At 39.4% G+C, this 23,491-nt stretch overlaps 1 protein-coding gene across 1 annotated transcript in view; it reads left to right on the top strand.

Moving 5' to 3' along the window:
- Positions 1-23,491, top strand: part of COLEC10 (collectin subfamily member 10) — a 40,580-nt gene that overhangs the window by 5,906 nt on the left and 11,183 nt on the right. Inside the window, exons 2-3 of the mRNA XM_007451675.1 lie at positions 19,131-19,202; positions 20,564-20,635. Coding sequence (XP_007451737.1) covers positions 19,131-19,202; positions 20,564-20,635 — 144 coding nt within the window. The remainder of the gene's footprint in view (positions 1-19,130; positions 19,203-20,563; positions 20,636-23,491) is intronic.

The following is a 23,491-nucleotide window of genomic DNA, read 5'->3' as shown; positions in this document are numbered from 1 at the left end:
CCTCTTCCAGATTCCCAAGCCAGTCACTGTTCCATTCCGCAATGTTCTACCATTGTCCTCAGGTTTTATCATCCTCATTAGGCATGAAATGATCCTTCCTTAGGTTTTATAAATTAACATTAGAAAAGGAGGTCAATGTATAAACATGGTACAGAACTGTTTTAGCTGGGTCACCTTGGTACAAATTAAGTTGCTGATTTCTTTCTGGTGACTTTATCAGAGAGGTTAAGCAAGTAGGTATTTTCCCAAAACCTTTTTTTTAATTGTATTAATTCACCGAATTCTTTCATTAAGAGTTTTAATATGTATGTTATGCATAAGGTCAGACCAAAATTTTAAGAGGCTTGGCTTTTTCAACTTTATATTCCAATGGATGGATGTTCTGAACCAATTTGTCTCCTCTTTTTCCCTTTGAATAGATGCCAAGAAAACATTTCAAGGTTAGGTCAGGAGGGGAGGAATAAAAGTCCAGTCACTCAAAGTGTGGGCAAAGGTGAGTGAGGATGTAATAACCAAAAAAAAAAAAAAAAAAATTAGCTTGTTTCATTTAAGAAAGTTGTATCCTTTACCTGTACCATTTCTCCCCCCAACTCACTTACATAATAATTTGGCTAATATATATCAGTCGTTACTAGGGACTGTGGTAATAGGTGCTTGCATGTTGATAAAGATCATGGGCTTTGGAGACACAATATATGGTTTTGAATTTGAGCTCTGCCACTTAACCTACCGATGTGATCTTAAGTCTCAGTGTCCTCATTTTTTAAATGGAGATAATTTTATGGCCAATCTCAAAAGCGTAATTTGAAAATTAAGACACGTTTAGCGTAGAGCTCAGCTATCATCATTTTTTTTCATTAGCTTCCATTGCTGTTACTAGTCACCATAAGTCTTCTCTCCCACATCCCTAAACAAAGGCTCATAGGTTGTAACCTTGGTTCCACAAACAGAAATCTACCAGGGAAATGCACCACCTTCTGCTCCTTGCTGCCATTTCCTACCTATTTTAGTCTCACTGCAAAGTCAACTTTTACTCATCAGACGCTCACAAACTTGAGACCACCCTTTCTCTTCACTAATGGTGCTTTCTTTCTGTAGTTCTCCAATTGAGCCTGGGGCTTCTTATCAATTAAATAGAATAATAATAGTGTAAATACACTCTAGTAGGATTAAATGAATGACAGAAAAAACCAAGCCTCAGTCCTTTTATCTGTAACATGGGTTAATAATGGTATGACTACTTCATAGGATTGTGATGAGGAAAAATCAGCTAAGCCACATAAAGCATTTAGCACCATCTCTGACACATTGTTAAGGACTCTTTAAATATTAGAAAACCACAGATTAGCAAAACCCAAGGGAGAATGAGAATTATTATTTCTGCATGTTTCCTTCTCTTTTTCCTTTAAGGAATATTTTCCTTTAGCCACTGTCTGTACCCTAGGTAGGCAATTCTGTTGGTCTTAGGTCATTAGCCATATGTGTAGGCCAGATACAGCTTACGTGTCTCTTTTTATTTGTGTTTATGAAATACTACTCCTGGAAACTTTCAAATTCTGTTAGAAATGGTTTTGTTTGGCCTCTGCACATCTTTCCAGGATATTCCAACTGATAACCAGTCTGTCTGGTTTTCACACTGCTATTCACACTGCTAATATTCTATAATTTTCCAAAATTCTTTCAGTTATATTTTACAGCTTTCTCTGCTCTTTGATAAAAGAATTATAAATATATGCAGTTAAAATCTGACACTCAGAGACTCAAGTCAAGTAGCATCTGAATAATTTAATTGTTTTCAAATTGTTTATCGTGATTGTTCTTGACTTGAAAACTCTGGAAGCATCCTTTCAGGTCTCTTGACCATACTTGTATCTGTGAAATCAATCATATAAATACGAGTCTTTAAAATTTACAGTTTATCCATTATTTCGCTTTAGCTCCACTGACGTATTATAGGAATCATTATCCCTATTTAAAGAGAAGGAAACTAAAGCACAGTACTCTTGTTTGTGACCCTTCTGAAGGTCATTTATGTAACATATCACCCAGGGATCGGTGTATGTGTAAGACATTACAATACTGGTTGCAGTCAAAAATATTTTACATGGTGGTGTTCTGCCTGGCCTGAGATGAACAAATATTTAGAAAAAGATTTTGATATTCAGAGCCAATAGCTATGGCGTCATCCCTCTCTCATCAGACCACATGCTGAGTGACCAAATGACAGGACAACCAAAAGGAAGAGGCCCATATGTTCAATGGGAAGTTGGCAGCAACTGTGACAGTGTGCTCCAGACCAAAATGAAAGTCCCCAAAGAGACTGGGAGACTTCGATATACCACAAAGGAGCGTCTCTGGAACTGTTTTATCAGTGTTGCCCTAGCATGTGCAGAGCACGGCTGGACAATGCCACCAATGATCTTGGGGAAAAGCCAGTACTAGACCATAGGCACAGACCAAATACACTGAAATAAAGCTCACCTAGAGTGTACAAAGGCGAGGGCTATGACCTGCCTTCCTAGATTAGAGTACTCCTAAGGGGGCATTATATTTTTATTAAAATGGGCAATTCTTGATTAACATATACATAGGTATCTATATCTATATTGAGAAATAAAGTATTGCCTGTCATATCAGTAAACAAAGGATGTCACAGTTATCAGCGATTACAGACTGAAGCCACCTCCAAAGGCCAGCTGGTGAGCCCTGAGGGAACGCAGGAAGGAAAGAATACCTGCCATCCAGCAACCATCAGACTGCAGCCACTCCCAACGGTGAGCCCTGAGGAAACTCAAGTGTGAAAACACAGGATACTGGCCCCAGAGAGCTGAGGTGCATATCAAAGGAATGATTTCTGTGAGCCCAGACTCTTGCATCTTCCCATACATAGAAAAGCACTAAATTCCTAAACTTGAGATATCTAGTTTTCTTTCATAAATAGTAATCTTTTGGTCTGACTACCTGCCCTTTGTTGCAAAACTCCTCTATATCCTAGCTCCCCCCTTCGCCTCCCGGGAACAGTTTTCTCAGGGTTACCTGAGATGCTGCCTCCAGGGCTTGAAGTCCTCAGTTTGTCTGCCAAATAAAACCTAACTCTCAACTTTTAGGTTGTACATATTTTTTAATCAACAATATCTGTATCTATATCTATATCTATCATCTCCTGATGATCAAGGAAAGCAATACCATGTTGGTATTATTCTAATGTTGCCCAACAATACTAACATGGAACTTTTTCCTTCTCCCTCTTTCTGATTGACTAACATTTTAACTCTGAACAAATGAGCGTATGCAAAACTAAAACGTCCAGCATTCATAGCTCCCAAGGTGTTCCTGTGCCTTCCTAAAAAGTTTTATTACTGGGAACTGAAACTGCCAAAATGCATCATTCCACTGCCTGTCCTCCTATATCCCTTTCTGTCTTACCTTTTGGAATGAGGTTAGCGCGCAGTACTCTGCCATGTCAAGAAACATCACTCGGGCTTCCCTGGTGCCGCAACAGGAGAGGCCACGGCGGTGGGGGGCCCGCGTACCGCAAAAACAAAACAAAACAAACAAAAAAAAACCCCCAAAAAAGATGGAAAAAACATCACTCATGTAACAAAGTTACTGACTCAGCTTTCTTGTCAGTAGAGACCTCGTCTTGGAGCAGGGGTGTCCAGTGGAAGAGGAACTAAGTTTCATTCTACCTCCTATTAGGTAAATAGGATGGATCTTTTAATAAGGTAGAAGACAGAATTATTTTCCCTATCCCAGCTCCAGTGGCTTCTGTGTAAATATTCATATGCTTCATTATGCTTTGTTAACCTAAACTTCGTTGTACCTTGGGTTTTCTTTTTTCTTCTTTCTCTCTCTCTCTTTCTTTCTTTCTTTTTTTTCCCCCCCCAGGTTTCATAGCTATTCTGTAGAAGTTGTATTTATCAGGTCTGAGCAGCCAAATGATCGTTTAAACCAGAGTAGCCAATGGAAGTTTTTGAGTAGGAGAATGATGCAATTAAATTTGTTTTTCAGGCAGATAAATCTCTTGGAAGGGGTGATGATAGACTGAAGGATGTGAGAAGCTCCTGGTGGAACATGAATTAAAAACAAGGGATGCATTAAGGCTGTCGGGAGAGGGTGTATTAGAGAGATTTCAGAAGCAAAATGGCAGATCATAATGAGTTCCACACTGTGTTTGAGCCACCTATGAACATCCAGATGGAAAAGTCCAACAGGCAGTTGAAAATAGACATCATAAATACTTTTTAGGCATTTTTCCTTAATAAAACCTAATCACATGACCTGTAGCCTCGACTCTTAGTCTTTATATTTTGTCTTATTTGGTGATAGCAGGGAGGACTGCCTTTCTCACAGATAGTTGGGGTATACATGGACCAGGATATTTGTTTATATAATAGCAGTTATGACCTACACTTAATAACAACACTACTCTTTTTCTTTAAATTTGTTTCTGCCCCACTTTGTACTGAAAGAAAATTTAGACAAAATATTGTATGTTACATCTATAGAGTATTGTAAACATTTCAATGCCAGAAGCACAAATCTCTGGAAGCAAAAATATATATCAGCCAGGGCGTGGCAAATCCGCACAGCCAAGGTGTGAGCTAAAAGATGCATTTGCTTCCCCTTGGCCTCTTCTTTTTATCCCTCTAATTTCTTTTCTTTTTTCTTTCTTTCTTTTTTTCTTTTTTTTTTTTTTTGTTGAGGGGGGTTTCTCATTCTCTTTATTTAATTGTTTTTTTAATTGAATGTTGTATTAGTTTCAGGAATACATATATATACATATATATGTATATATATACATATGCATATACATATATATGTATACGTATATATGTATATATACATATACATATATATGTATACATATACATATATATGTATAGACACATATACCTATATATGTATATATATATACATATACATATATGTGTATATATATTAGTTTCAGGAATACATATATATACATATACATATATATGTATACATATATATGTATATAATATATATATATATATATCCAAGATATACATTTTTTTTTCAGATTCTTTTCTCTTATAGGTTATTACAAAATATGTATCCCTCTAATTTCTAGTGGCTAGAAACTCTGGGGGCCGATTGGATGATACTGTCATAATGTAATATTTGCTGAATGCTCACTGCATTCCAGGCACTGTTCGGCCCTTCACATGTATCGTCACGTTTACTCGTCCCCACGGCGCCCTGGGGAAGATATTTCACTCTCTTCTGATTTACTAATGAGGAGACTGAGGCTGAAAGAATTGTAGTTGCAAAATCTCACAGCCAGTGAGCTCCTGATCCCAGATGCCCTGTTCTTAAGCACCGCATTGCATTGCAGAAACACAGCACTCAGTCCTACATGGACGGGATACCTCCTCCTTGCATTTGTTTCTGCTGACTTGGCTGTGAATGCATTTGAATAATGAATGATATGTTCAGGCAGAAGAAAACCTGCCCCACAAAACTTAATGTTGTATTTTTCATTAAGGATAATGTTAATTGTGTTTTGTTTTTTTCCTCCCTGTTACTCAGACATGCAGTGACTGCAAAAGACTTGCAGGTTCCCAGTAGGAATTCTTTTTAAACAAAATAAGCCTGAAAACAAAGAGTGGGTGCTTTGTAATTCAAGTAGGAAAGATTGCAGGATTATTGAAATTCTCACTTTTCTTTGCTAGGTTACACAGGAGTGAGGTGAAGGGGGAATGAAGTTTATGGGTCCCTGGGATGGATGGGGCACAGTAAAGAGATTGGCTGACAGCATGCCATGCATATTAACAACCCAGCTAGGGCCATATTAAGCACCCGATAAACATTAGCTGTTATCATTATTGACGTTGATATTATTATTATTGTGATAAATTAGTCACAATATACATATCTCCTTACATTTTGTATTTCCTTGCATTTGTTTAGCATATTAATATTGAAAAAACACTTCCATTTTATTTTCTTATTTGATATGTAATCTTGTCATCTGAGGAGACAGCAGTAGAGATGAGTAAAAGCCTAGTCTCCTTACCCCTACATCATTGATCTTTCCAAAGGCTCACCTTGTTAGAAGCCAACAAAACAGGCAGTAATTTCCCTTTCAGAACATTCATGACATTTACAAGACCTTGCTTGGTGCCTCCTTCCCACCAAACTTTTCAGCTTAGGTCATGTCTTGTCCGAGCTAATGTTGTATCCCTAGGATCCAGCACAGAACTTGGTGGCTGGTAGAAATTCAGTAAATATTTGTCCAAGGAATGAATGAGTGAGCACATTGTGAAGTTTGAACAGCTCTTGAGAACAAAGTGTAGAATGTCTGCCCTTATCACAAGGAACTTACATTCTGAAGTTAAATAACAATGCATTTTAAAATAATACTTCAAGGCAGCAATTAGAAAGTCGTAACAAGGAGCCAGGTGGTGAATTACCAAGGAAATAATTCTACCAGTAAATTCAGATAATTTAGAATTTAATTTGAGACACGACTCATTGGTACGATTTATAAAAGGAGAAAAGGGCCACAGTTCCTTTATATTATTTATGATTTATTTTTTAAATCATAAGAGTAACTCAGGCTTGTCGTAACACATAGCATGTATAAATGTGTACAAAATAAAGATATATAAAGAAAAAACTAATGATCTCTCTTTTCACTGTGACGCTGCCCTTTACAGATCCAAATCTCTCCTGTAACCATCATTAATAGCTTGTTATTAACACTTTTCTCTATATTTGTTCTGTTCATTTGTTCTTTCTTCTAAATGGGATCATATGCATATGACTCTCTAAGAGGCATTCTTTACATAATATAACCTGGAGCTCACTCCTTATTCAGAGATCTTTCTCATTATTTTTAGTAGTTGCACAATATTCCTCATATTTTCATCAGTCTCATGATGATAAACTTTCAGATTGTTTATGTGTTTTTTGTTTTTGCCACTACAAGCAAACATTCTCATGTATACATTTGTTCTTACAGTTAAGTCCCATAAAATAGGTTCGCTAAGGTAAAGTAGAGTATGTGGATTTTTTATTTTAATCATGATTGACAGATTATTTTGCAGAAATGTTGTAGCAATTTATGTTGCCAAAAGCAATGACTGCGTGCTTTCTGTAGCTATGGCAACTTCAGATGCAATTGATCTTTTATAATTATTACTAAATTTGATGGGAAAATATGATATTGACATTTACACGTATATGTTTTTCTGACTAATAGTGAGTCTGGGCATTTTATCCATCATTTACTGTTCATATTTTTAGATTAGCTTTTAATTTCATGTGTTGTCTTTTTTAGCAAAGCAGTTTGCAAAAATTTTTTGTACATTAAAATATTAATCATTTTTTTTATGTCAGTGTTTGACTTTTTCCTTGTCTCTCATATTTTTGTTGATAAACTTTATATATTTATGTGGCATCTTTTGTCATATAAAGACTTTTAATTTCTCATATGGTCATATATGTCTTTTATTTTATAACTTTTTCCCCTGAGGAGATGAATTTCAAACAGAGAGAAAACCACGTGCCTTTCAATGGGAGCAAACATTGAAAGACATTTTAATGAACAATGAATAGACAAGTCGGGCAGGAATAGAAAGTTATGCAGGTCAATGTCAGAAAATAATGCCAGAAAGTTCCATTGATACCAGTCTGTGAAAGTCCAAACACTAGACTAATTAGTTTGGACTTGGCCTAGAAACACAGAGGAACTGCTGAAATATTTTGAATGGGGCAGTTTTAGAATGAAAATGTGATTTTATACAGATTAGTTTGCAAGGTGGTTTGAAAAAGTGAAGTTCAGATCCAAAGAAACCAGGATTTCAACAACTATGTATACAACAGACACGATTCTAGGCCTTTGGAACCACCAGTGAATAAAAACACCATGAACACCATTTAGGGCTCACCTGCAAGGAACACGGGTTAGTGTACAAGGGCAGGAAGAGGTAAAACAATGGCAGTAGAGATGGAAGGAAAAAGAAAGGATGAACATGAGAAAAAATAATCAAGGTGGGAGTTAGGAAGGAGGAAAGGGTCAAAGCCAGTTTGGGTGTCGAGCCTGGGGGATTGGAGCCTGGGTTATTGGAGCCTGGGGCATTGGAGCATGGCAGTGATACTGGAAGATGGGTAAATCAGAAGAGGAAACAAAAATATGAAGTGGAGGGAACAGTAGAGACAGATGTTGGTGTACAGATCTTACTCAACTTACAATGCAGTTGCATCCTGATAAACCCTTCCTAAGTGGAAAATATCATAGTTGAAAGTGCATTTAATACACCTAACCTAGGGAACACCATAGCTTAGCCTAGCCTGCCTTAGACATGCTCAGAACACTTACATTAGCCTACAGTTGGGCAAAATGACCTTTTTAAAAATAAAGTGTTGAATATCTCATGTAATTTATTAACTACTGTACTGAAAGTGAAAAACAGAACGGTTGTCTGGGTACAGATGGTTGTCAGTGTATTGATTGTTTACCCTCGTGACTGCATGACTGACTGGGAACTGCAGCTCACTGCCACCACCCAGCATCAAGAGAAAGTATCATACTGCATATCGCTAGCCTAGGAAAAGAGCAAAATTCAAAAGTTCAAGTACAGTTTCTACTGAATGCATATCACTTTTGCATCACTGTAAAGTCAAAAAATTGGTACGTCAAACCTTCGTAAATCGGGGACTGTCTGTATTTGCCTGGGCTGCCTTAGTAGATTATAAGCCTTTCCCATAGACCCCCCCAAGCAGGCTGAAGTCAACTCATTAATCAGCCATTATTAAGAATGACATTTCAATCAATTAGTAATTAATTTGACTGTATTTTCATTAACCTCACATTCATCCATCTTGTTTTTAAGGATGTTATTCCTTTTACTTTTAAACCTTTATTGAGAAAGCACCTATTGCATCTGAGACCCTGTGCCAAGTACTAGGGGTACAAAGAAAATAATATATCATTCCCCAACGCATCCCATCATCTGTGACACAATGTGGTGGATGTTATGAAGTCTGAGGGGAATTACCTTCAGAGAATGAGATTGATCCAGACTGCTAAAGAGGGAGATGGGGGCAGATGCTGAGAAGACTCTTGGGTAGAGGAGGTGACACATTAGCTGGACCTACAGCGTGCATGGAATTGGGCAAAAGATAAAAATCCACATGAATTTTATTGATGAGAACGTTTTAGTATCAACCTGCCCTAATATATTGACAAATTTGTATTTTAGGTTATTTTCTTCCACCTTGAGATATAGTTTATTCTGGTGGAGCCCAATGAAAGGGATCTCGTTTACTTTTTCTGGCGAAAGAATAGAGTAGAGTTTTAGGTGTGAGCAGGCAGAGTTAGATGTTTTCTCCTTTATGTTCCCATAACTGCTACTCTTCCAGCATCTATCACAGTAATTATGTTTACCTGCCCATTCTCTCCTGAAGTTTTGATATCCTCATGAGAAGATCCTGATCGGTGTCTAGTAGTTATAATAGTAAGGAAACTTGTGTTTGCAAGTGAAAGAAACAAAACCAAATCCAACTTAAACTGGTTAATCGTACAAACAAACAAAAGAGAGAAGAGGAATTTATAGACTCATGTGACAGGGAGGGTTTCAGGCAGAGCTATATCCAGGCTCAAGTCATGTGTTCAGAATCAAACACACCTTGGTTCTCTTTTCCCCTATAGTGACTTCACTTTAAAGAAGGTTCTTATTTTGTGGTGCTAAAATAGATTCAGATACTTCGGTAACAGTCTATCCTCTCTGCAACCCCTGCAGGAAGAGCAAGTCTCTGTCTTGAAATTCATAACTGTCTGAGTTATTGAGGAGACTTATCTACCAATTGAAATTTGTTGGCTCTCGTTGGGCCCCATGTCCACTGCTGAGCCAGTTACTGTGGAGAAGGTTCAAACTACATGGATTGAGAATAAGCTAGTATTGTTTCCTATGGCAAGTTGTGGGGCCGTTACCAGAAGCACAGGTAAAAGCTCCCAGGTAGGTGAAAGTTACAGATTTTGTGGATTAATGAGTCCCCTCAGTGCAAGGGACTCCTCTATGAATTTTGCCATCCATAGTATTATTTAATATTACAGTAACTCCGTGAGACATGTGTAACTATCTTAATTTTCCAGGATAGAAAATTGAAGCAGAGGGGATAATTATTTAGGATAAGATTAAAGAGCTGTTAAGTGGAGATTTAGGATTTGCACCTAGATCTCTGTGACTGTGATTCCGTTTGCTAGGGCTGCCGTAACAAAATATCACAGACTGGGGGGCTTAAACAACAGAAGTTTATTGTCTTACAGTTCTGGAGACTGGAAGTCCAAGGTCAAAGAGTTGGCAGATTTGGTCTCTCTTAGCCAAGACCTCTCTCCTTGGCTTGCAGTTGGCTGTCTTCTCACTGTGTCCTTACATGGCCTTTTCAGGGATGTGTGCACGCATCCCTCATGTTCCTTTGTGTGTCCAAATTTCCTCTTCACATAAGGGCACCAGTCAGATTGGATTAAAACTGCCCTAAAAGCCACAATTTAACTTAACCACCTGTTTAAAGGCCTTATCTCCAAATATAGTTCCATTCTGAAGTGCTGGGGTAGGGCTTCAACATATGGATTTTGGGGAGAAGATACAATTCAACCCATAACAGACTATAAAACTCTTGTTCATTGCACCAAGCTTCTGGAGGAAACTTGAATGACAGTCCTGTCACTCATTCAGTTTGAACAGACTTAATGGTTCTGAAGGCTGAGCCCCTTGAAAATTTCACCTTGGTTAAAAGCTGTCACCTTCCATGTAAGATTCTCCCTGGGACAGCTTTCCTCCTTAAAGACATGAAGTTTCCTATGGACTAAGATGAACGTGGTTCTTTGGTAAACATATCCCTACTGTGAACAGGAATAAACAGTGTTTTGTGAACACGTTAAATGTGGAAAAGGCAGGAAAAGCGTTAACTGTTTAGAAGAATGGTCTTATTTCATGCACATTCATCATAACCAGGTGAGGTAATATTAGGGAAGAATCTCAGAAAAATCTCTTAGAGGACCTATGTGCTACCACCATATTTTTACTAATCATGGAGAAACATACTGTTGTTTATTTATTTATTTATTTTTGCGGTATGCGGGCCTCGCACTGTTGTGGCCTCTCCCACTGCGGGGCACAGGCTCCGGATGCGCAGGCTCAGCGGCCATGGCTCACAGGCCCAGCCGCTCTGCAGCATGTGGGATCTTCCCGGACTGGGGCACGAACCCGTGTCCCCTGCATTGGCAGAAGGACTCTCAACCAATGCACCACCAGGGAAGCCCTACTGTTGTTTATTGTTCTTAAGCAAGGTTGACCAAGGTCAGGGTCTCCCCTGTCAACAGATAAGCTACCTCACGGCCATGAAGATGCCAAACACAATGTTTACAAGCGATTTTTCACTTAGAAATCATGCTTGCTTGCTCAATTTTTATGTTTTCATTAAAAGAAATATGAAGAAAATTGCCCCTCAGAGTCTCAAATAAAGAAAGATGCTGTGACAAAATGTCACTATGGATCTGTAGTCTCTCTACACTGTATACCCTGTGCTATCTTTGGGGGATCAGTAAGCCATACCTGGTTTTAAATTAAAGATAATCTCCTTTAAAAAATTTAAAATATGTATCTAAATATAATCTTTTCCTATTGGCTCCCAATAACCAAGTGATGGGTGCCAGTTCTAGGGTATAGGACTATTTAGACAGTTAAAGAATCCCACTTTCAGGCAATGAACAGGAGCTGTACAAGTAAGACTAGACAGGGAACAAAGGAAGTGAGAAACCTTATTAGTGATGTTTTCCTCTGCCCGCAATTACCATCCCAAAGCTATTAAAAATGAATCAAAGTACCATGTGTCTCAGAGTAAGGAAACAGCCCTCATTATGGGGGACTAAATATGTAGGTACTCTAGTCATTTCCAATTACAGATAAAACAGAAATTTTGGAAGGTTAAATATTACCCCTAAGTTCATAAAGCTGGAAAGTGATATAATTAGGACTTGAACTCAGGACATGTAAGAGTGGAACCTGTGGGCTTCATCAATATATCACCCCAGCTTCCCAGGAACTGCTGTCTTCTGTGAAAGACCAGTGGAAATTTGTCTTCTTCCAATCACTCTGGTCATGGCAGTTTCTTAGTAGTCCTTAGTAGTCCTTTCAGAAGAGAAAATGAAATTATTTGTCATGATTTGTCTTCAAAGAACCTCAGTTTCCTCCTCTGAATGTCTTCTCGTCTTTCTAGGTGCTTGCCTGTCTTTCATTAGATTACATGCAGCACAGCACTATGGGCTCCAGATAAATGAAATCACAAAACACAAATCCCTGCAGCCCACTAAAAAGTAAGATTGATATAATGATATTCTGTTTACATAGGAGAATGTTCTTACCTTTTAGAGACACTTGCTGAAGTCTTTGAGAAATATTGGTTATAATTTACTTTAAAAAAATCAGTAAAAATAAATAGATGAAGCAATGACACCTTGTTAATTGTTAAAGATACCTCAGTATCTTTAATGGGTGTATATTTACTTAGCTATCTTTGCGTGAAAATCTTCATAGTAATGAGTAAAAAAAATGCCTAGTCAAATAAAAAAGTAAGTAATGATTTTAAAATAAGGATTGAGATGGGTTCAAAAGAGATGACCTTTCATCGTAATCATCATCATCATTTTTGTACCTCCATTCTGTTCTCTTTAAAACAAGAATAGATGAGTTTACCAAGCACCAGACACTGTGCTGAACACCTCTCATGCATTGTCTCCTTTAGTCCCTGACAATCCCTTGACGTAAGGATTTTTTCCTCCATTTTACGGATGAAACTGAGACTCAGAGAAATGAAATGACTTTCTCCAGAGCTCTTTTCTCCAGTGCAGTGCACTCCTTTTTCCTTAGGGCGAGCCTTGTGAATGTGACTGAGTTGAAGGGATCCGGGACATATGGGGAGGTAGGTAGAGGCACAGAGGGACTGGTAAGCTGGGTGAATAGAGGAAAGGCAAACAATAGCAGATCCCAGTAAGGCCTAAAAGTTTTCTTTTTCTTTTTTTAAAAAAATCTGTATTGGAATAGAGTTGATTTACAATGTTGTGTTAGTTTCTGCTGTACAGCAAAATGAATCAGTTATACAAGTACATATATCCACTGTTTTTTAAGATTCTTTTCCCATATAGGTCATTACAGAGTATTGAGTAGAGTTCCCTGTGCTACACAGTAGGTCCTTATTAGTTCTCTATTTTATATACAGTAGTGTGTACCTGTCAATCCCATCTCCCAATTTATCCCTCCCCCTCTTCTCCCCCGGTAACCATAAGTTTGTTTTCTGCATCTGTGACTCTATTTCTGTTTTGTAAATAAGTTCATTTGTACCATTTTCTTTTAGATTTCACATATAAGCGATATCATGAGATATTTGTCTTTGTCTGACTTACTTCACTCAGTATAACAATTTCTAGGTCTATCCATCTTGCTGCAAATAGCATTATTTTGTTCTTTTTTCTGTTTCTGGGGAATAATGAGGTCGTGATTGCGGAAGAAAAAGTACTGGGATGTGGTCCACTTTATGACCTTACTAGTGTATCTCATATATATGAGAGGTCCAGACGATAACTGATACAACTATGAAAATTTCCAAAAATGAAGATGCAATCAGCATACGTGGAAAAAGGACCTAAGTAGGGTTGGGGAGGATATATTTTAGGTAGGAATCTGGCCTCGTTGTTAAAGCACACCATAGCACCTGTATCACTCAATCCCAAGGCTGACCAGGAGAAGGACTGTTAGCAACTTGCCCCCAGTCCATAAGTTTATTCTGGCAGTGGAAAAAGTACAGCTTCCAGTGAATTTTCATTAGGATTTCCAAAACCAATTCACTAAGTTTTAATAATTACTTCCTTTGAGCAGGGGTAATGACCTAGGTTCAGCTATTTCATTTCAAACTAGAATTTCATTTTAAGAGTTTTTGCTTTTTGGGGGAAAAAAATTGTACCTAAGAAAAATTGGTCAGCTGTGCGCTCTGCTGGAATTCTGCTGGAGAGATTATCACAAAAGCTGGTGGCCTGGCAGGGGCTGAAACAAATAATTTTTGTAAAACTGAAATTAGTTCATCACAGTTTATAGCTTTTCATTTAATTTTAAAATGTAAGTGGCTATTTTTTAAAAGAAGGAAAGCAAGTCTAAATTGCCCTACTAATCCGATGAAATATTGCCAAGAGGGTAAAAGCAGACAGCTGTGCGACATGTGGGAGATCCTTTCCAAAGCCTGCTTTTATGCCTCTCTTCTGTTCTCATTAAAACAAGTCCCAAAGATCAAATGAAGCTGGGACCCAAGCTTAAGGCAAGGGTACACGTTGTTTACTTCATCGCTGCCAGCAGCCCTCTCACCACCAGGCTGGGATTCAGGCACACAGGTCAGAAGAAGAATAATCCTGCTTTCACCCTCCCAGGTCTCCATCAGGAACCACCAGGGAGCAGCAGATGACTAAGTCACTCACCTGGCTGCCTCCAGTTAGATACTTGCTTGAAAATGAATGGGAAAGCTCCTAAGAAGGGGGAGAGAAGAAATAATAATGGCACCAATAATTCACATTAGTGTGGTTTTATGATTCACCAAACCACGTACATGCCTGCGTTTGATTTTGCCTTTCGGTGAGCAGGGCACGCATCTTTGGCCCCGTTGTGCAGAATAGCAATCCCCAAACCCAGAAATGTTAAAACAGAAATTTGTTCCCAATCATACACCTTGTTCAGAACAAAAGCTTTGAAGGCATTTTCCCTGGTTTGAATTCTGGCTTTATTACTTACGAGCTATGTGACCTTGGGAAGTTATTGAACCTCTCTTTGACCTCATTTTCTCATCTGTAAAATGGAGCTAATGGCCTCGTTGTTAAAGCACACCATAGCACCTGTATCACTCAATCCCAAGGCTGACCAGGAGAAGGACTGTTAGCAACTTGCCCCCAGTCCATAAGTTTATTCTGGCAGTGGAAAAAGTACAGCTTCCAGTGAATTTTCATTAGGATTTCCAAAACCAATTCACTAAGTTTTAATAATTACTTCCTTTGAGCAGGGGTAATGACCTAGGTTCAGCTATTTCATTTCAAACTAGAATTTCATTTTAAGAGTTTTTGCTTTTTGGGGGAAAAAAATTGTACCTAAGAAAAATTGGTCAGCTGTGCGCTCTGCTGGAATTCTGCTGGAGAGATTATCACAAAAGCTGGTGGCCTGGCAGGGGCTGAAACAAATAATTTTTGTAAAACTGAAATTAGTTCATCACAGTTTATAGCTTTTCATTTAATTTTAAAATGTAAGTGGCTATTTTTTAAAAGAAGGAAAGCAAGTCTAAATTGCCCTACTAATCCGATGAAATATTGCCAAGAGGGTAAAAGCAGACAGCTGTGCGACATGTGGGAGATCCTTTCCAAAGCCTGCTTTTATGCCTCTCTTCTGTTCTCATTAAAACAAGTCCCAAAGATCAAATGAAGCTGGGACCCAAGCTTAAGGCAAGGGTACACGTTGTTTACTTCATCGCTGCCAGCAGCCCTCTCACCACCAGGCTGGGATTCAGGCACACAGGTCAGAAGAAGAATAATCCTGCTTTCACCCTCCCAGGTCTCCATCAGGAACCACCAGGGAGCAGCAGATGACTAAGTCACTCACCTGGCTGCCTCCAGTTAGATACTTGCTTGAAAATGAATGGGAAAGCTCCTAAGAAGGGGGAGAGAAGAAATAATAATGGCACCAATAATTCACATTAGTGTGGTTTTATGATTCACCAAACCACGTACATGCCTGCGTTTGATTTTGCCTTTCGGTGAGCAGGGCACGCATCTTTGGCCCCGTTGTGCAGAATAGCAATCCCCAAACCCAGAAATGTTAAAACAGAAATTTGTTCCCAATCATACACCTTGTTCAGAACAAAAGCTTTGAAGGCATTTTCCCTGGTTTGAATTCTGGCTTTATTACTTACGAGCTATGTGACCTTGGGAAGTTATTGAACCTCTCTTTGACCTCATTTTCTCATCTGTAAAATGGAGCTAAGGGGCTTCCCTGGTGGTGCAGTGGTTGAGGGTCCGCCTGCCGATGCAGGGGACACAGGTTCGTGCCCTGGTCCGGGAGGATCCCACATGCCGCGGAGCGGCTGGGCCCGTGAGCCATGGCCGCTGAGCCTGCGCGTCTGGAGCCTGTGCTCCGCAATGGGAGAGGCCATGGCAGTGAGAGGCCACGGCAGTGAGAGGCCCGCGTACCGCAAAAACAAAAACAAAAAACTCTCTGAAAAAAGTATTATTTTGTCCATTCTACAAACGGGTGAAACAAGGCCCAAGGTTAAGGACCTCCCAAGGTCCTTCAGCTCATGAGTGGCAAAGCCAGGTCTGACTTATACTAAATTACCGCAAGGATACATTCCCTATGAATTAAGTCACTGAGACCTTGAGCTGGTTTCATCCTCCCCACTATCCATCTTATTTAAAAAGGAACAAGACTCACTTTCTGTATCTCCACATTTCTCCCTGAAAAATGTGGCACAGTGCCAAGTTCTGTAAAATCCAGTCTGCTGAGAGTCACAGGATCCTAGACTAGAAGGAACAATTACCTGCTAGTAAGGATCTGGAGAGGCAGAGACACACATATTGTTGAATCCTAGTTGTATCACTCACAAGCTCTATGACGACAGGGTAACAACCTAACCTCGGTGGGTCTCAGTTTTTCCATTCAGGAAATGGAGCAGTAATTGTTTCCACCTCCTAGAATTGCTGTGATGATCATATTAGCACAGTGCTGGCACCCAGGATAACTGCTTGATAAACATGTACTAATAACTTTAGCTAGAGAAACACCATCTAGTTCATCCACTTCACCCCACTGGTTTGATCACACAAATCATCTGTGTATCTTTTTTGAAATCCTTCCCCAGAAGAAGATACTAGAGCTTCGTGTGTGAAGGGTTCCAATGCCTGACCAATCTCACAACCTGGAAATCTAACTGCTCCATTTAAAATATTGTTTCATTTAAAATATTAACATTCTAAAACAAATAAAAAATTAATATTCATTCTCCAAAAAAAGTAGAGAATGACTTGTTATGCTTTTTCTGGATAAATGAACGAACATCTCAACATTCTCTCTCCCAAGCTAATCTAATCTAATCCCAGGAATTTCATTTTTGTCTTACGAAGTCTGTTATCTACCACTTTCCACTGGTGATGACGAGGATGCCTTCCTGTCCTGAGATTGCTGTGGTGATAAGGCAGGTAGCTCATCTTAATAATATTGTGTGTTGTGCTCTTTATTTTCAAAGCACATTCACATGCTTATCTTTTTTCTTTCTTTCTTTTTTTTTTTTTGTGGTACGCGGGCCTCTCACTGCTGTGGCCTCTCCTGTTGCGGACCACAGGCTCCAGACGCACAGGCTCAGCGGCCATGGCTCACGGGCCCAGCCGCTCCGCGGCATGTGGGATCTTCCCAGACCGGGGCACAAACCCGTGTCCCCTGCATCGGCAGGCGGACTCTCAACCGCTGCTCCACCAGGGAAGCCCCACATGCTTATCTTGTTGATCATAATACAACTGGGAGAGTTAGGGAGGGTGGGGGTTATCTCTACATTAAGGATGAGGAGACTGAAGTATAAAGGAAAGAACAACGATAGCCACCATGGCTAAGCACTTATATTCCAGGTCTTTTTTTGTTAATTTTTATTTTATATTGGAATATAGTTGATTAACAATGTTGCGTAAGTTTCAGGTGTACAGCAATGTTCCCGGTCTTTCACACATAATATCTTATTTAAACGTCTCAAGAGCCTTCTTTAGTAGGTGTTATTAACTCAGTTTAGAGGAAAGGAAAATGAGGCTCATAAAGGGAGGTGACATAGCCAACTTTCTCCAGATACTGAACGGTAGAGCTGAGAAACTCCAGATCTACCTCACTCCAAAGCCAATAAGCTCAGTCACTGACTTTTGAAAATTTGATTAACCCATCAGTGACTAAAATGGCATTAAAATCCAGGATTCCTGATTCACAGTTTGGGACACCTTTCATCAAACCACTAATTCAGTTCTTCCTGACTGGGTACGTTGCTAGAGCTAGACCCACCTATGACTAGAATAGCCACTGCTCACACAGAACTGCTTTGCAGCTGTTCCCCATTCCTAGCTAGTCTTCTGCTCTTATCTTCTAGGTCCATGCCTATGATTTGGGGGTTCTCAAGCATGCAGTCAGAGGGTTATAAATTTATATATATGTTTACATATCTATCTATTATATATGTATACAATGTATATATATTTACATAATATATAAATATATATTATATATTTATACATATTGTGCATATTCATGTATATGGAGATATATATATATATATATATATATATATATATATATATATATATATATACATGCACAGGCTTCCAGAATTTGCTAGATTCTCCAGCAAGAATAAAGATTTGCCAGGCCAAACAAACTTCTCAGGGATTTGCCAATAAGTGTAATTCTTTAAACACAGGTTTGGATGTGTGTTGGTTCTGAATTTTGGGAATTTCCTCGGTGAAATCTGAAACTGGCCCCATACACAGAGGGCAAAGGGAGGTGAAGAAAGAGGCAGGCCCCTCCAGATTGGTAGGTGAGAGGTTTAATAAGCAAGAGAAGTTACAAGGCTCGTCTTGAGTGGCCTTAAGACTAGTCGATCTCTGCACTCACCCACCAGAATCTTAAAGGTTTATATAGATGCCTTAACTGGGTTCAGGCATGTATTCAGTCCAGGTGTTCTCAAGGCTGCATCCTTGAAATGGCTTGGGCTATGGGAACTGAGTGGAACATACATTCCAAGGACAGGGGAGAGGGTAAGGTGCCTCTGATTGCCAGGGTCTAGCTTGCTGGTCAATCAATGGTCACATCCTCTTTATTACCTCTTCCAACAACATGGGAGAAGTGAAAGAAAAATGCTAATGGGAATTTCTTCTCTCTCCCTGAGTGTCCCGTTCACATGGGCCTATAGACATAATCAAATCGAAGTTGTAAGGCCAGCACTGAGCTGAGGGATGGATTCCAACCATGTTCAGCTTTTCCTGGGGCGTCTGTGCTTATGTTACTATTTGAGCTGCTCCACTCATTCATTTTCCATTTCTAAAGGAGATGAGGGTGAAAAAGGAGATCCAGGAGAGGAGGGAAAGCATGGCAAAGTGGGACGCATGGGGCCGAAAGGTAGGTAACATGATATGACTTTGACACTTTTCTCTCTCTCTGCTGGACTTGCCTTGGAAGTTAGCAGCTTTCATAACACCCGCTGCTGCAGAGATTCATGAGATGTGTTTCCTAGATGAATTTACTTGCCACCAGAGAGTTCCTATGAGATTGCCTGTCGACAAGACTCGGACACATTTCTCAAGCTTCGTCCTTAGGACTGGTGGGAGAGGAACACCCTGGGAGCCCTGGGAAATTGCAGTCTCTGGGAATATCTAAGAAACTCTGAGTTTTAGAAACACAGCCATGTTCACCGCTGTGTCTCTCCTCAGATGCCGTGCTAAGCACCTCTGGCCAGCTGGCTTAGAGTGTGAGGGGGGAAGAAAAGCAAGAGCAGAGGGAGCTGTCTGATCCATTGATTTACTCACTTTTCTCCAAGATCTCTTGGAAAATGGTGGGGTATATATGGGAAGAACAGGAGAAAAGAAAATGAGACTATAACACACAGGCTATTAGGGAATGGTTTTACTCACAAGCCAAGACTCAGCCTCGCCAGAATACAGCTTCTGGATTGTGATGTGCCAGCACGTGTCTTCCAAGCACTAGAACTATTCCTTGCCATCTGCTACAAGATAGTGGCCCTAGACCACTGATTTTAAAATCTTCAGTAAGTTAAAGAGAAAACAAGACTCATAGGATTTTGAGACTTTAATTTGAGAAATGCTGATTTAAACTCTTCTTATTGTATAAATATGTACAACCAACTGCAAAATTATTCTCACAACTAGATAGCTTTACAACTGGTAAATATTTTTTAGATAATCATAGATTAAAAATGCAAATTAGCAACAATTTTGTAGGCACTCAGGAACCCCTGATTATGTTTTTTTGGATGAAAACTTGGTGGGACAATCTCTGATGTCTCTTTAATCACTAGGTTTCGTGATTGTATGTTCCCTCCCCTTTGAAAAAAATGGCTAAGCTAGTCCAATTTGTTTTAAAGTAGCGAGGAAATAGAATCCCAGAGTGAAGCCAAAATGGATCTCAGGAGGAACAGAATTAGAAAAAACTGCAAGAATTTTTTCACTCAGCTCCTTGTCTGACCTTTAAACATCCTCTGCTGTAGTTCTTTAGAAATATTGCATTTTAATATCATCAGGCCCAGGACTGTCACACTCACCCACATTTTAATTTTAATATGTACATTATAATGCTATTAAAATAGTTAATATAGCACAGGATGTATATAATATAGCACAGGATACCACAGATAGAAGAATGCACTTTTCAGTATTTCCTTCAAGTGAACATCATATACTAGGCACATCATTAAAGGGAAGATAAAACCTTAGGATATAAAGATGACATGCTTTGCTTTTCAGGAATTAAAGGAGAACTGGGAGATATAGGAGACCAAGGCAATATTGGCAAGACTGGGCCCATTGGCAAGAAGGGTAAGCTATATTTTACTATTCTCCAGTAGCGATTTAAAGCCTATTGAACCGACCCTCGATATATATATGTTGAAATGTTCTGTACCAGGAAAAATGATCCCTTTCCTTTCTTTTAAAACACGAGCTTTCTCTTTCCTCCTATCTTGGCAGTTTCTTCCATATGTAAGCAATGTGTCTTTAAAAAGAGGCCTTGAGCAAACTTCAACTGAAATTCAGGGACAGATTCAAACATAAAGTTCAGTTAGTCTCTACCCAGAACTCTCTCCTGGGATCTACTGGTTATAATCCTTTATGCAATTAAAATGGGTGTCATGACCATGAAGCACACTCAGTTGTAGAAAACAATTATTCATAAAACTCAATGTAGCTGAGGACAGTATAATATTCCTTTTTAATCTGAGTGGAATAATAATAAGTCTGTGTCTGAGATCTACTAACAGGATAGGAATTTGAGGTGCGTGTATATACATCCTTTTGTTTTCAGTCATATCCTGATCCTGCATGTTCCTGCTTCCATATTATAAAACACAGGTAGCCTCCCCTTTATTATCTAAGCACCCTATCCCATCGTCTTCTCCTAAAGCACCACAACGGTAGCAGTTTCTTTTTTTTAATAGATCTTTACTGGAGTATAATTGCTTCACAATACTGTGTTAGTTTCTGTTGTACACCAAAGTGAATCAGCCATATGCATACATATATCCCCATATCCCCTCCCTCTTGAGCCTCCCTCCCACCCTCCCTTATTGCTTCTGATATTCAGCAATTCATACAGACATCGTTCTGTTGGTTTGAAGTTACAAAGCGATCTCCTTTTACCTGGATACACAATTTATTTGAGCATAGGAGAACGGGCTCACGTGCGGATGATTTGCATCACAGGGGCATTTTAAGCAGATACTTGCTACGCTGGAGCTCACCACAGTAGTAGTGGGAGGTGGCTACGAAATTATGACCTAAGTACAGTATTTACTCCAGTTAATTTTATGCAGTTATGATTTAATACTACATCTTTACATTTGCTTACATTTCTCGCAACTGGGAATGGCACCATGTATGGTCTGTAGTCGTGTCTGTAAGTTTTGATAAATTTTAACTTTCTATAATCAGTTTGTGTATATTTTATGGTGTAAATGATAAAATAGACTAGTATCTACATATATTTTATACATTCATGACATACCTAACTTTTTCTTAATTTTTTTCAGTATTTCTAGGCTACGTGGTTTATCTGTGAGTTTTTTCAAATTGTTGAAAATCTCCCAAAACTTCCCCAATATATTTATTTTAAAACTTTGCACATAAGTGAACCCGCACATTTCAAACCCGTGTTGTTCAAGGGTCAACTGTATAATGCTGAATAACTACAGGACTACTATAGGAACCATGTCAGAGAGTGAAGCCAGATTGGTATGAAAAAGAACTGACCGAGGTCTTGAAGAATAGTAACATGTTTATGGAAACGGGGATAAAGCATTTGAGGAAGATGCAAGAGATACTTGTGCAAAGGTGCAGAGTGGGGAAACTCAGTGCTATGGGTAATAGAATTCTGCAGCCTTGATGTCCCTTCCATACGTGCTTGAGCAGCTGCATAATTAAACCAGCAGTGGCCAGCAGTGTGTTCTCCTGGGCAGGTTGATGGATGGCAGGCTGAGCTGAGGCTGTGGCCCCTCTCCTCTCATTCTGTGGCTTGGAACACCCTCCAGCTCATTCCTTTGAGAAACCTCCTTCGACCTGCATTTGAGGGCAGAAATAGAAGGCAGTACCACTGAAAAGAAGTTATTATGGTTCCTTTTGATCCAGTGGCTTATATCCACCGTATAGTGTATGTTCACTTGAAGTTGAAATCCTCGTAGCTGAAGGAGAGCTACATGGACCCCTCATAGTTCATGGTCCTGCTGTAGGATGTGCCTGTGGTGGTTTTACCATGAAGCTGATGAAGTTTTGGCTTCAGAGCCCCGCACTTGTTTGGGTTTTTCCCAAGCCGCCAAGAGGAGCCTCAGCGATGGGTTCACATGGCCACAAGTCTTGGTGAAATTTGTAAAGTAACCTTAACTCATCAAAACGGTGCCTCTCAACATTGTAAAAAACCAATGCCTTGCCAACAAGCCTTTTGAGACATATTGCCCCCTTAATGAGATGATTAGACCTATTTTTCCTTCTTGCCCACCCCTCCGTGAAATTTTAACACCATCCATGGGCTATATGTTATGTAGTTTGTGTGTATTTATACTTTATATATTAAAAAAGAGTAAGATTTTTTCACCCCCGCCCCCGCACTGACTTTTGCATCCATGAGGTGGTACTGTCCCCATTGGAATGCATGGATTAAGGGTACTGTCTCCTTTTGCTGTTTCCCAAACATGCCAAGGTGCCTTCTTCTGCCCTCTGCCTTTGCTCAGACAGTTTCCTACCCCTACACACCTCTTCATCCCTCACTGTGTGTCAAAATACCACTTATTCTTCAAGACCATGAAAAATAGGCTTCTTTATAAAGCTTTTCCTGAACCCTTCCTTTGTGCGCTCAACCTGAGTTTGAACACCTGTTAAGGTGTGAACATCTTCCATCATGGATTACTTGGGCTGCCATACAGCAGAATATTTGAACTCTTGAGCGGAATGATTGGGTTTCAATCCTGACTCAGTGTCTTTCTTGCCATGTGACTTTGTATACATTTCTTAACCTGTCTGTGCTTCAGTTCCCTCATGGACACAATAAAGACAATAACAGCCTTAAAAAAAAAAAAAGAGAGAGAGAGAGAGAGAGAAAGAGAGAGCACTGTCTCCTGCGCCAACTTCCCTCCAACATACTTCTCCTTGTATAAGTTTTTGGAGTGGATACAAGTATTTTGGGAG

Source organism: Lipotes vexillifer, unplaced genomic scaffold (assembly GCF_000442215.2).
Source record: "Lipotes vexillifer unplaced genomic scaffold, Lipotes_vexillifer_v1.1 scaffold440, whole genome shotgun sequence".
Classification (NCBI taxonomy): domain Eukaryota; kingdom Metazoa; phylum Chordata; class Mammalia; order Artiodactyla; family Lipotidae; genus Lipotes; species Lipotes vexillifer.
Note: the sequence above shows the minus strand (reverse complement) of the source record. Positions and strands in the feature narration are given on the sequence as shown.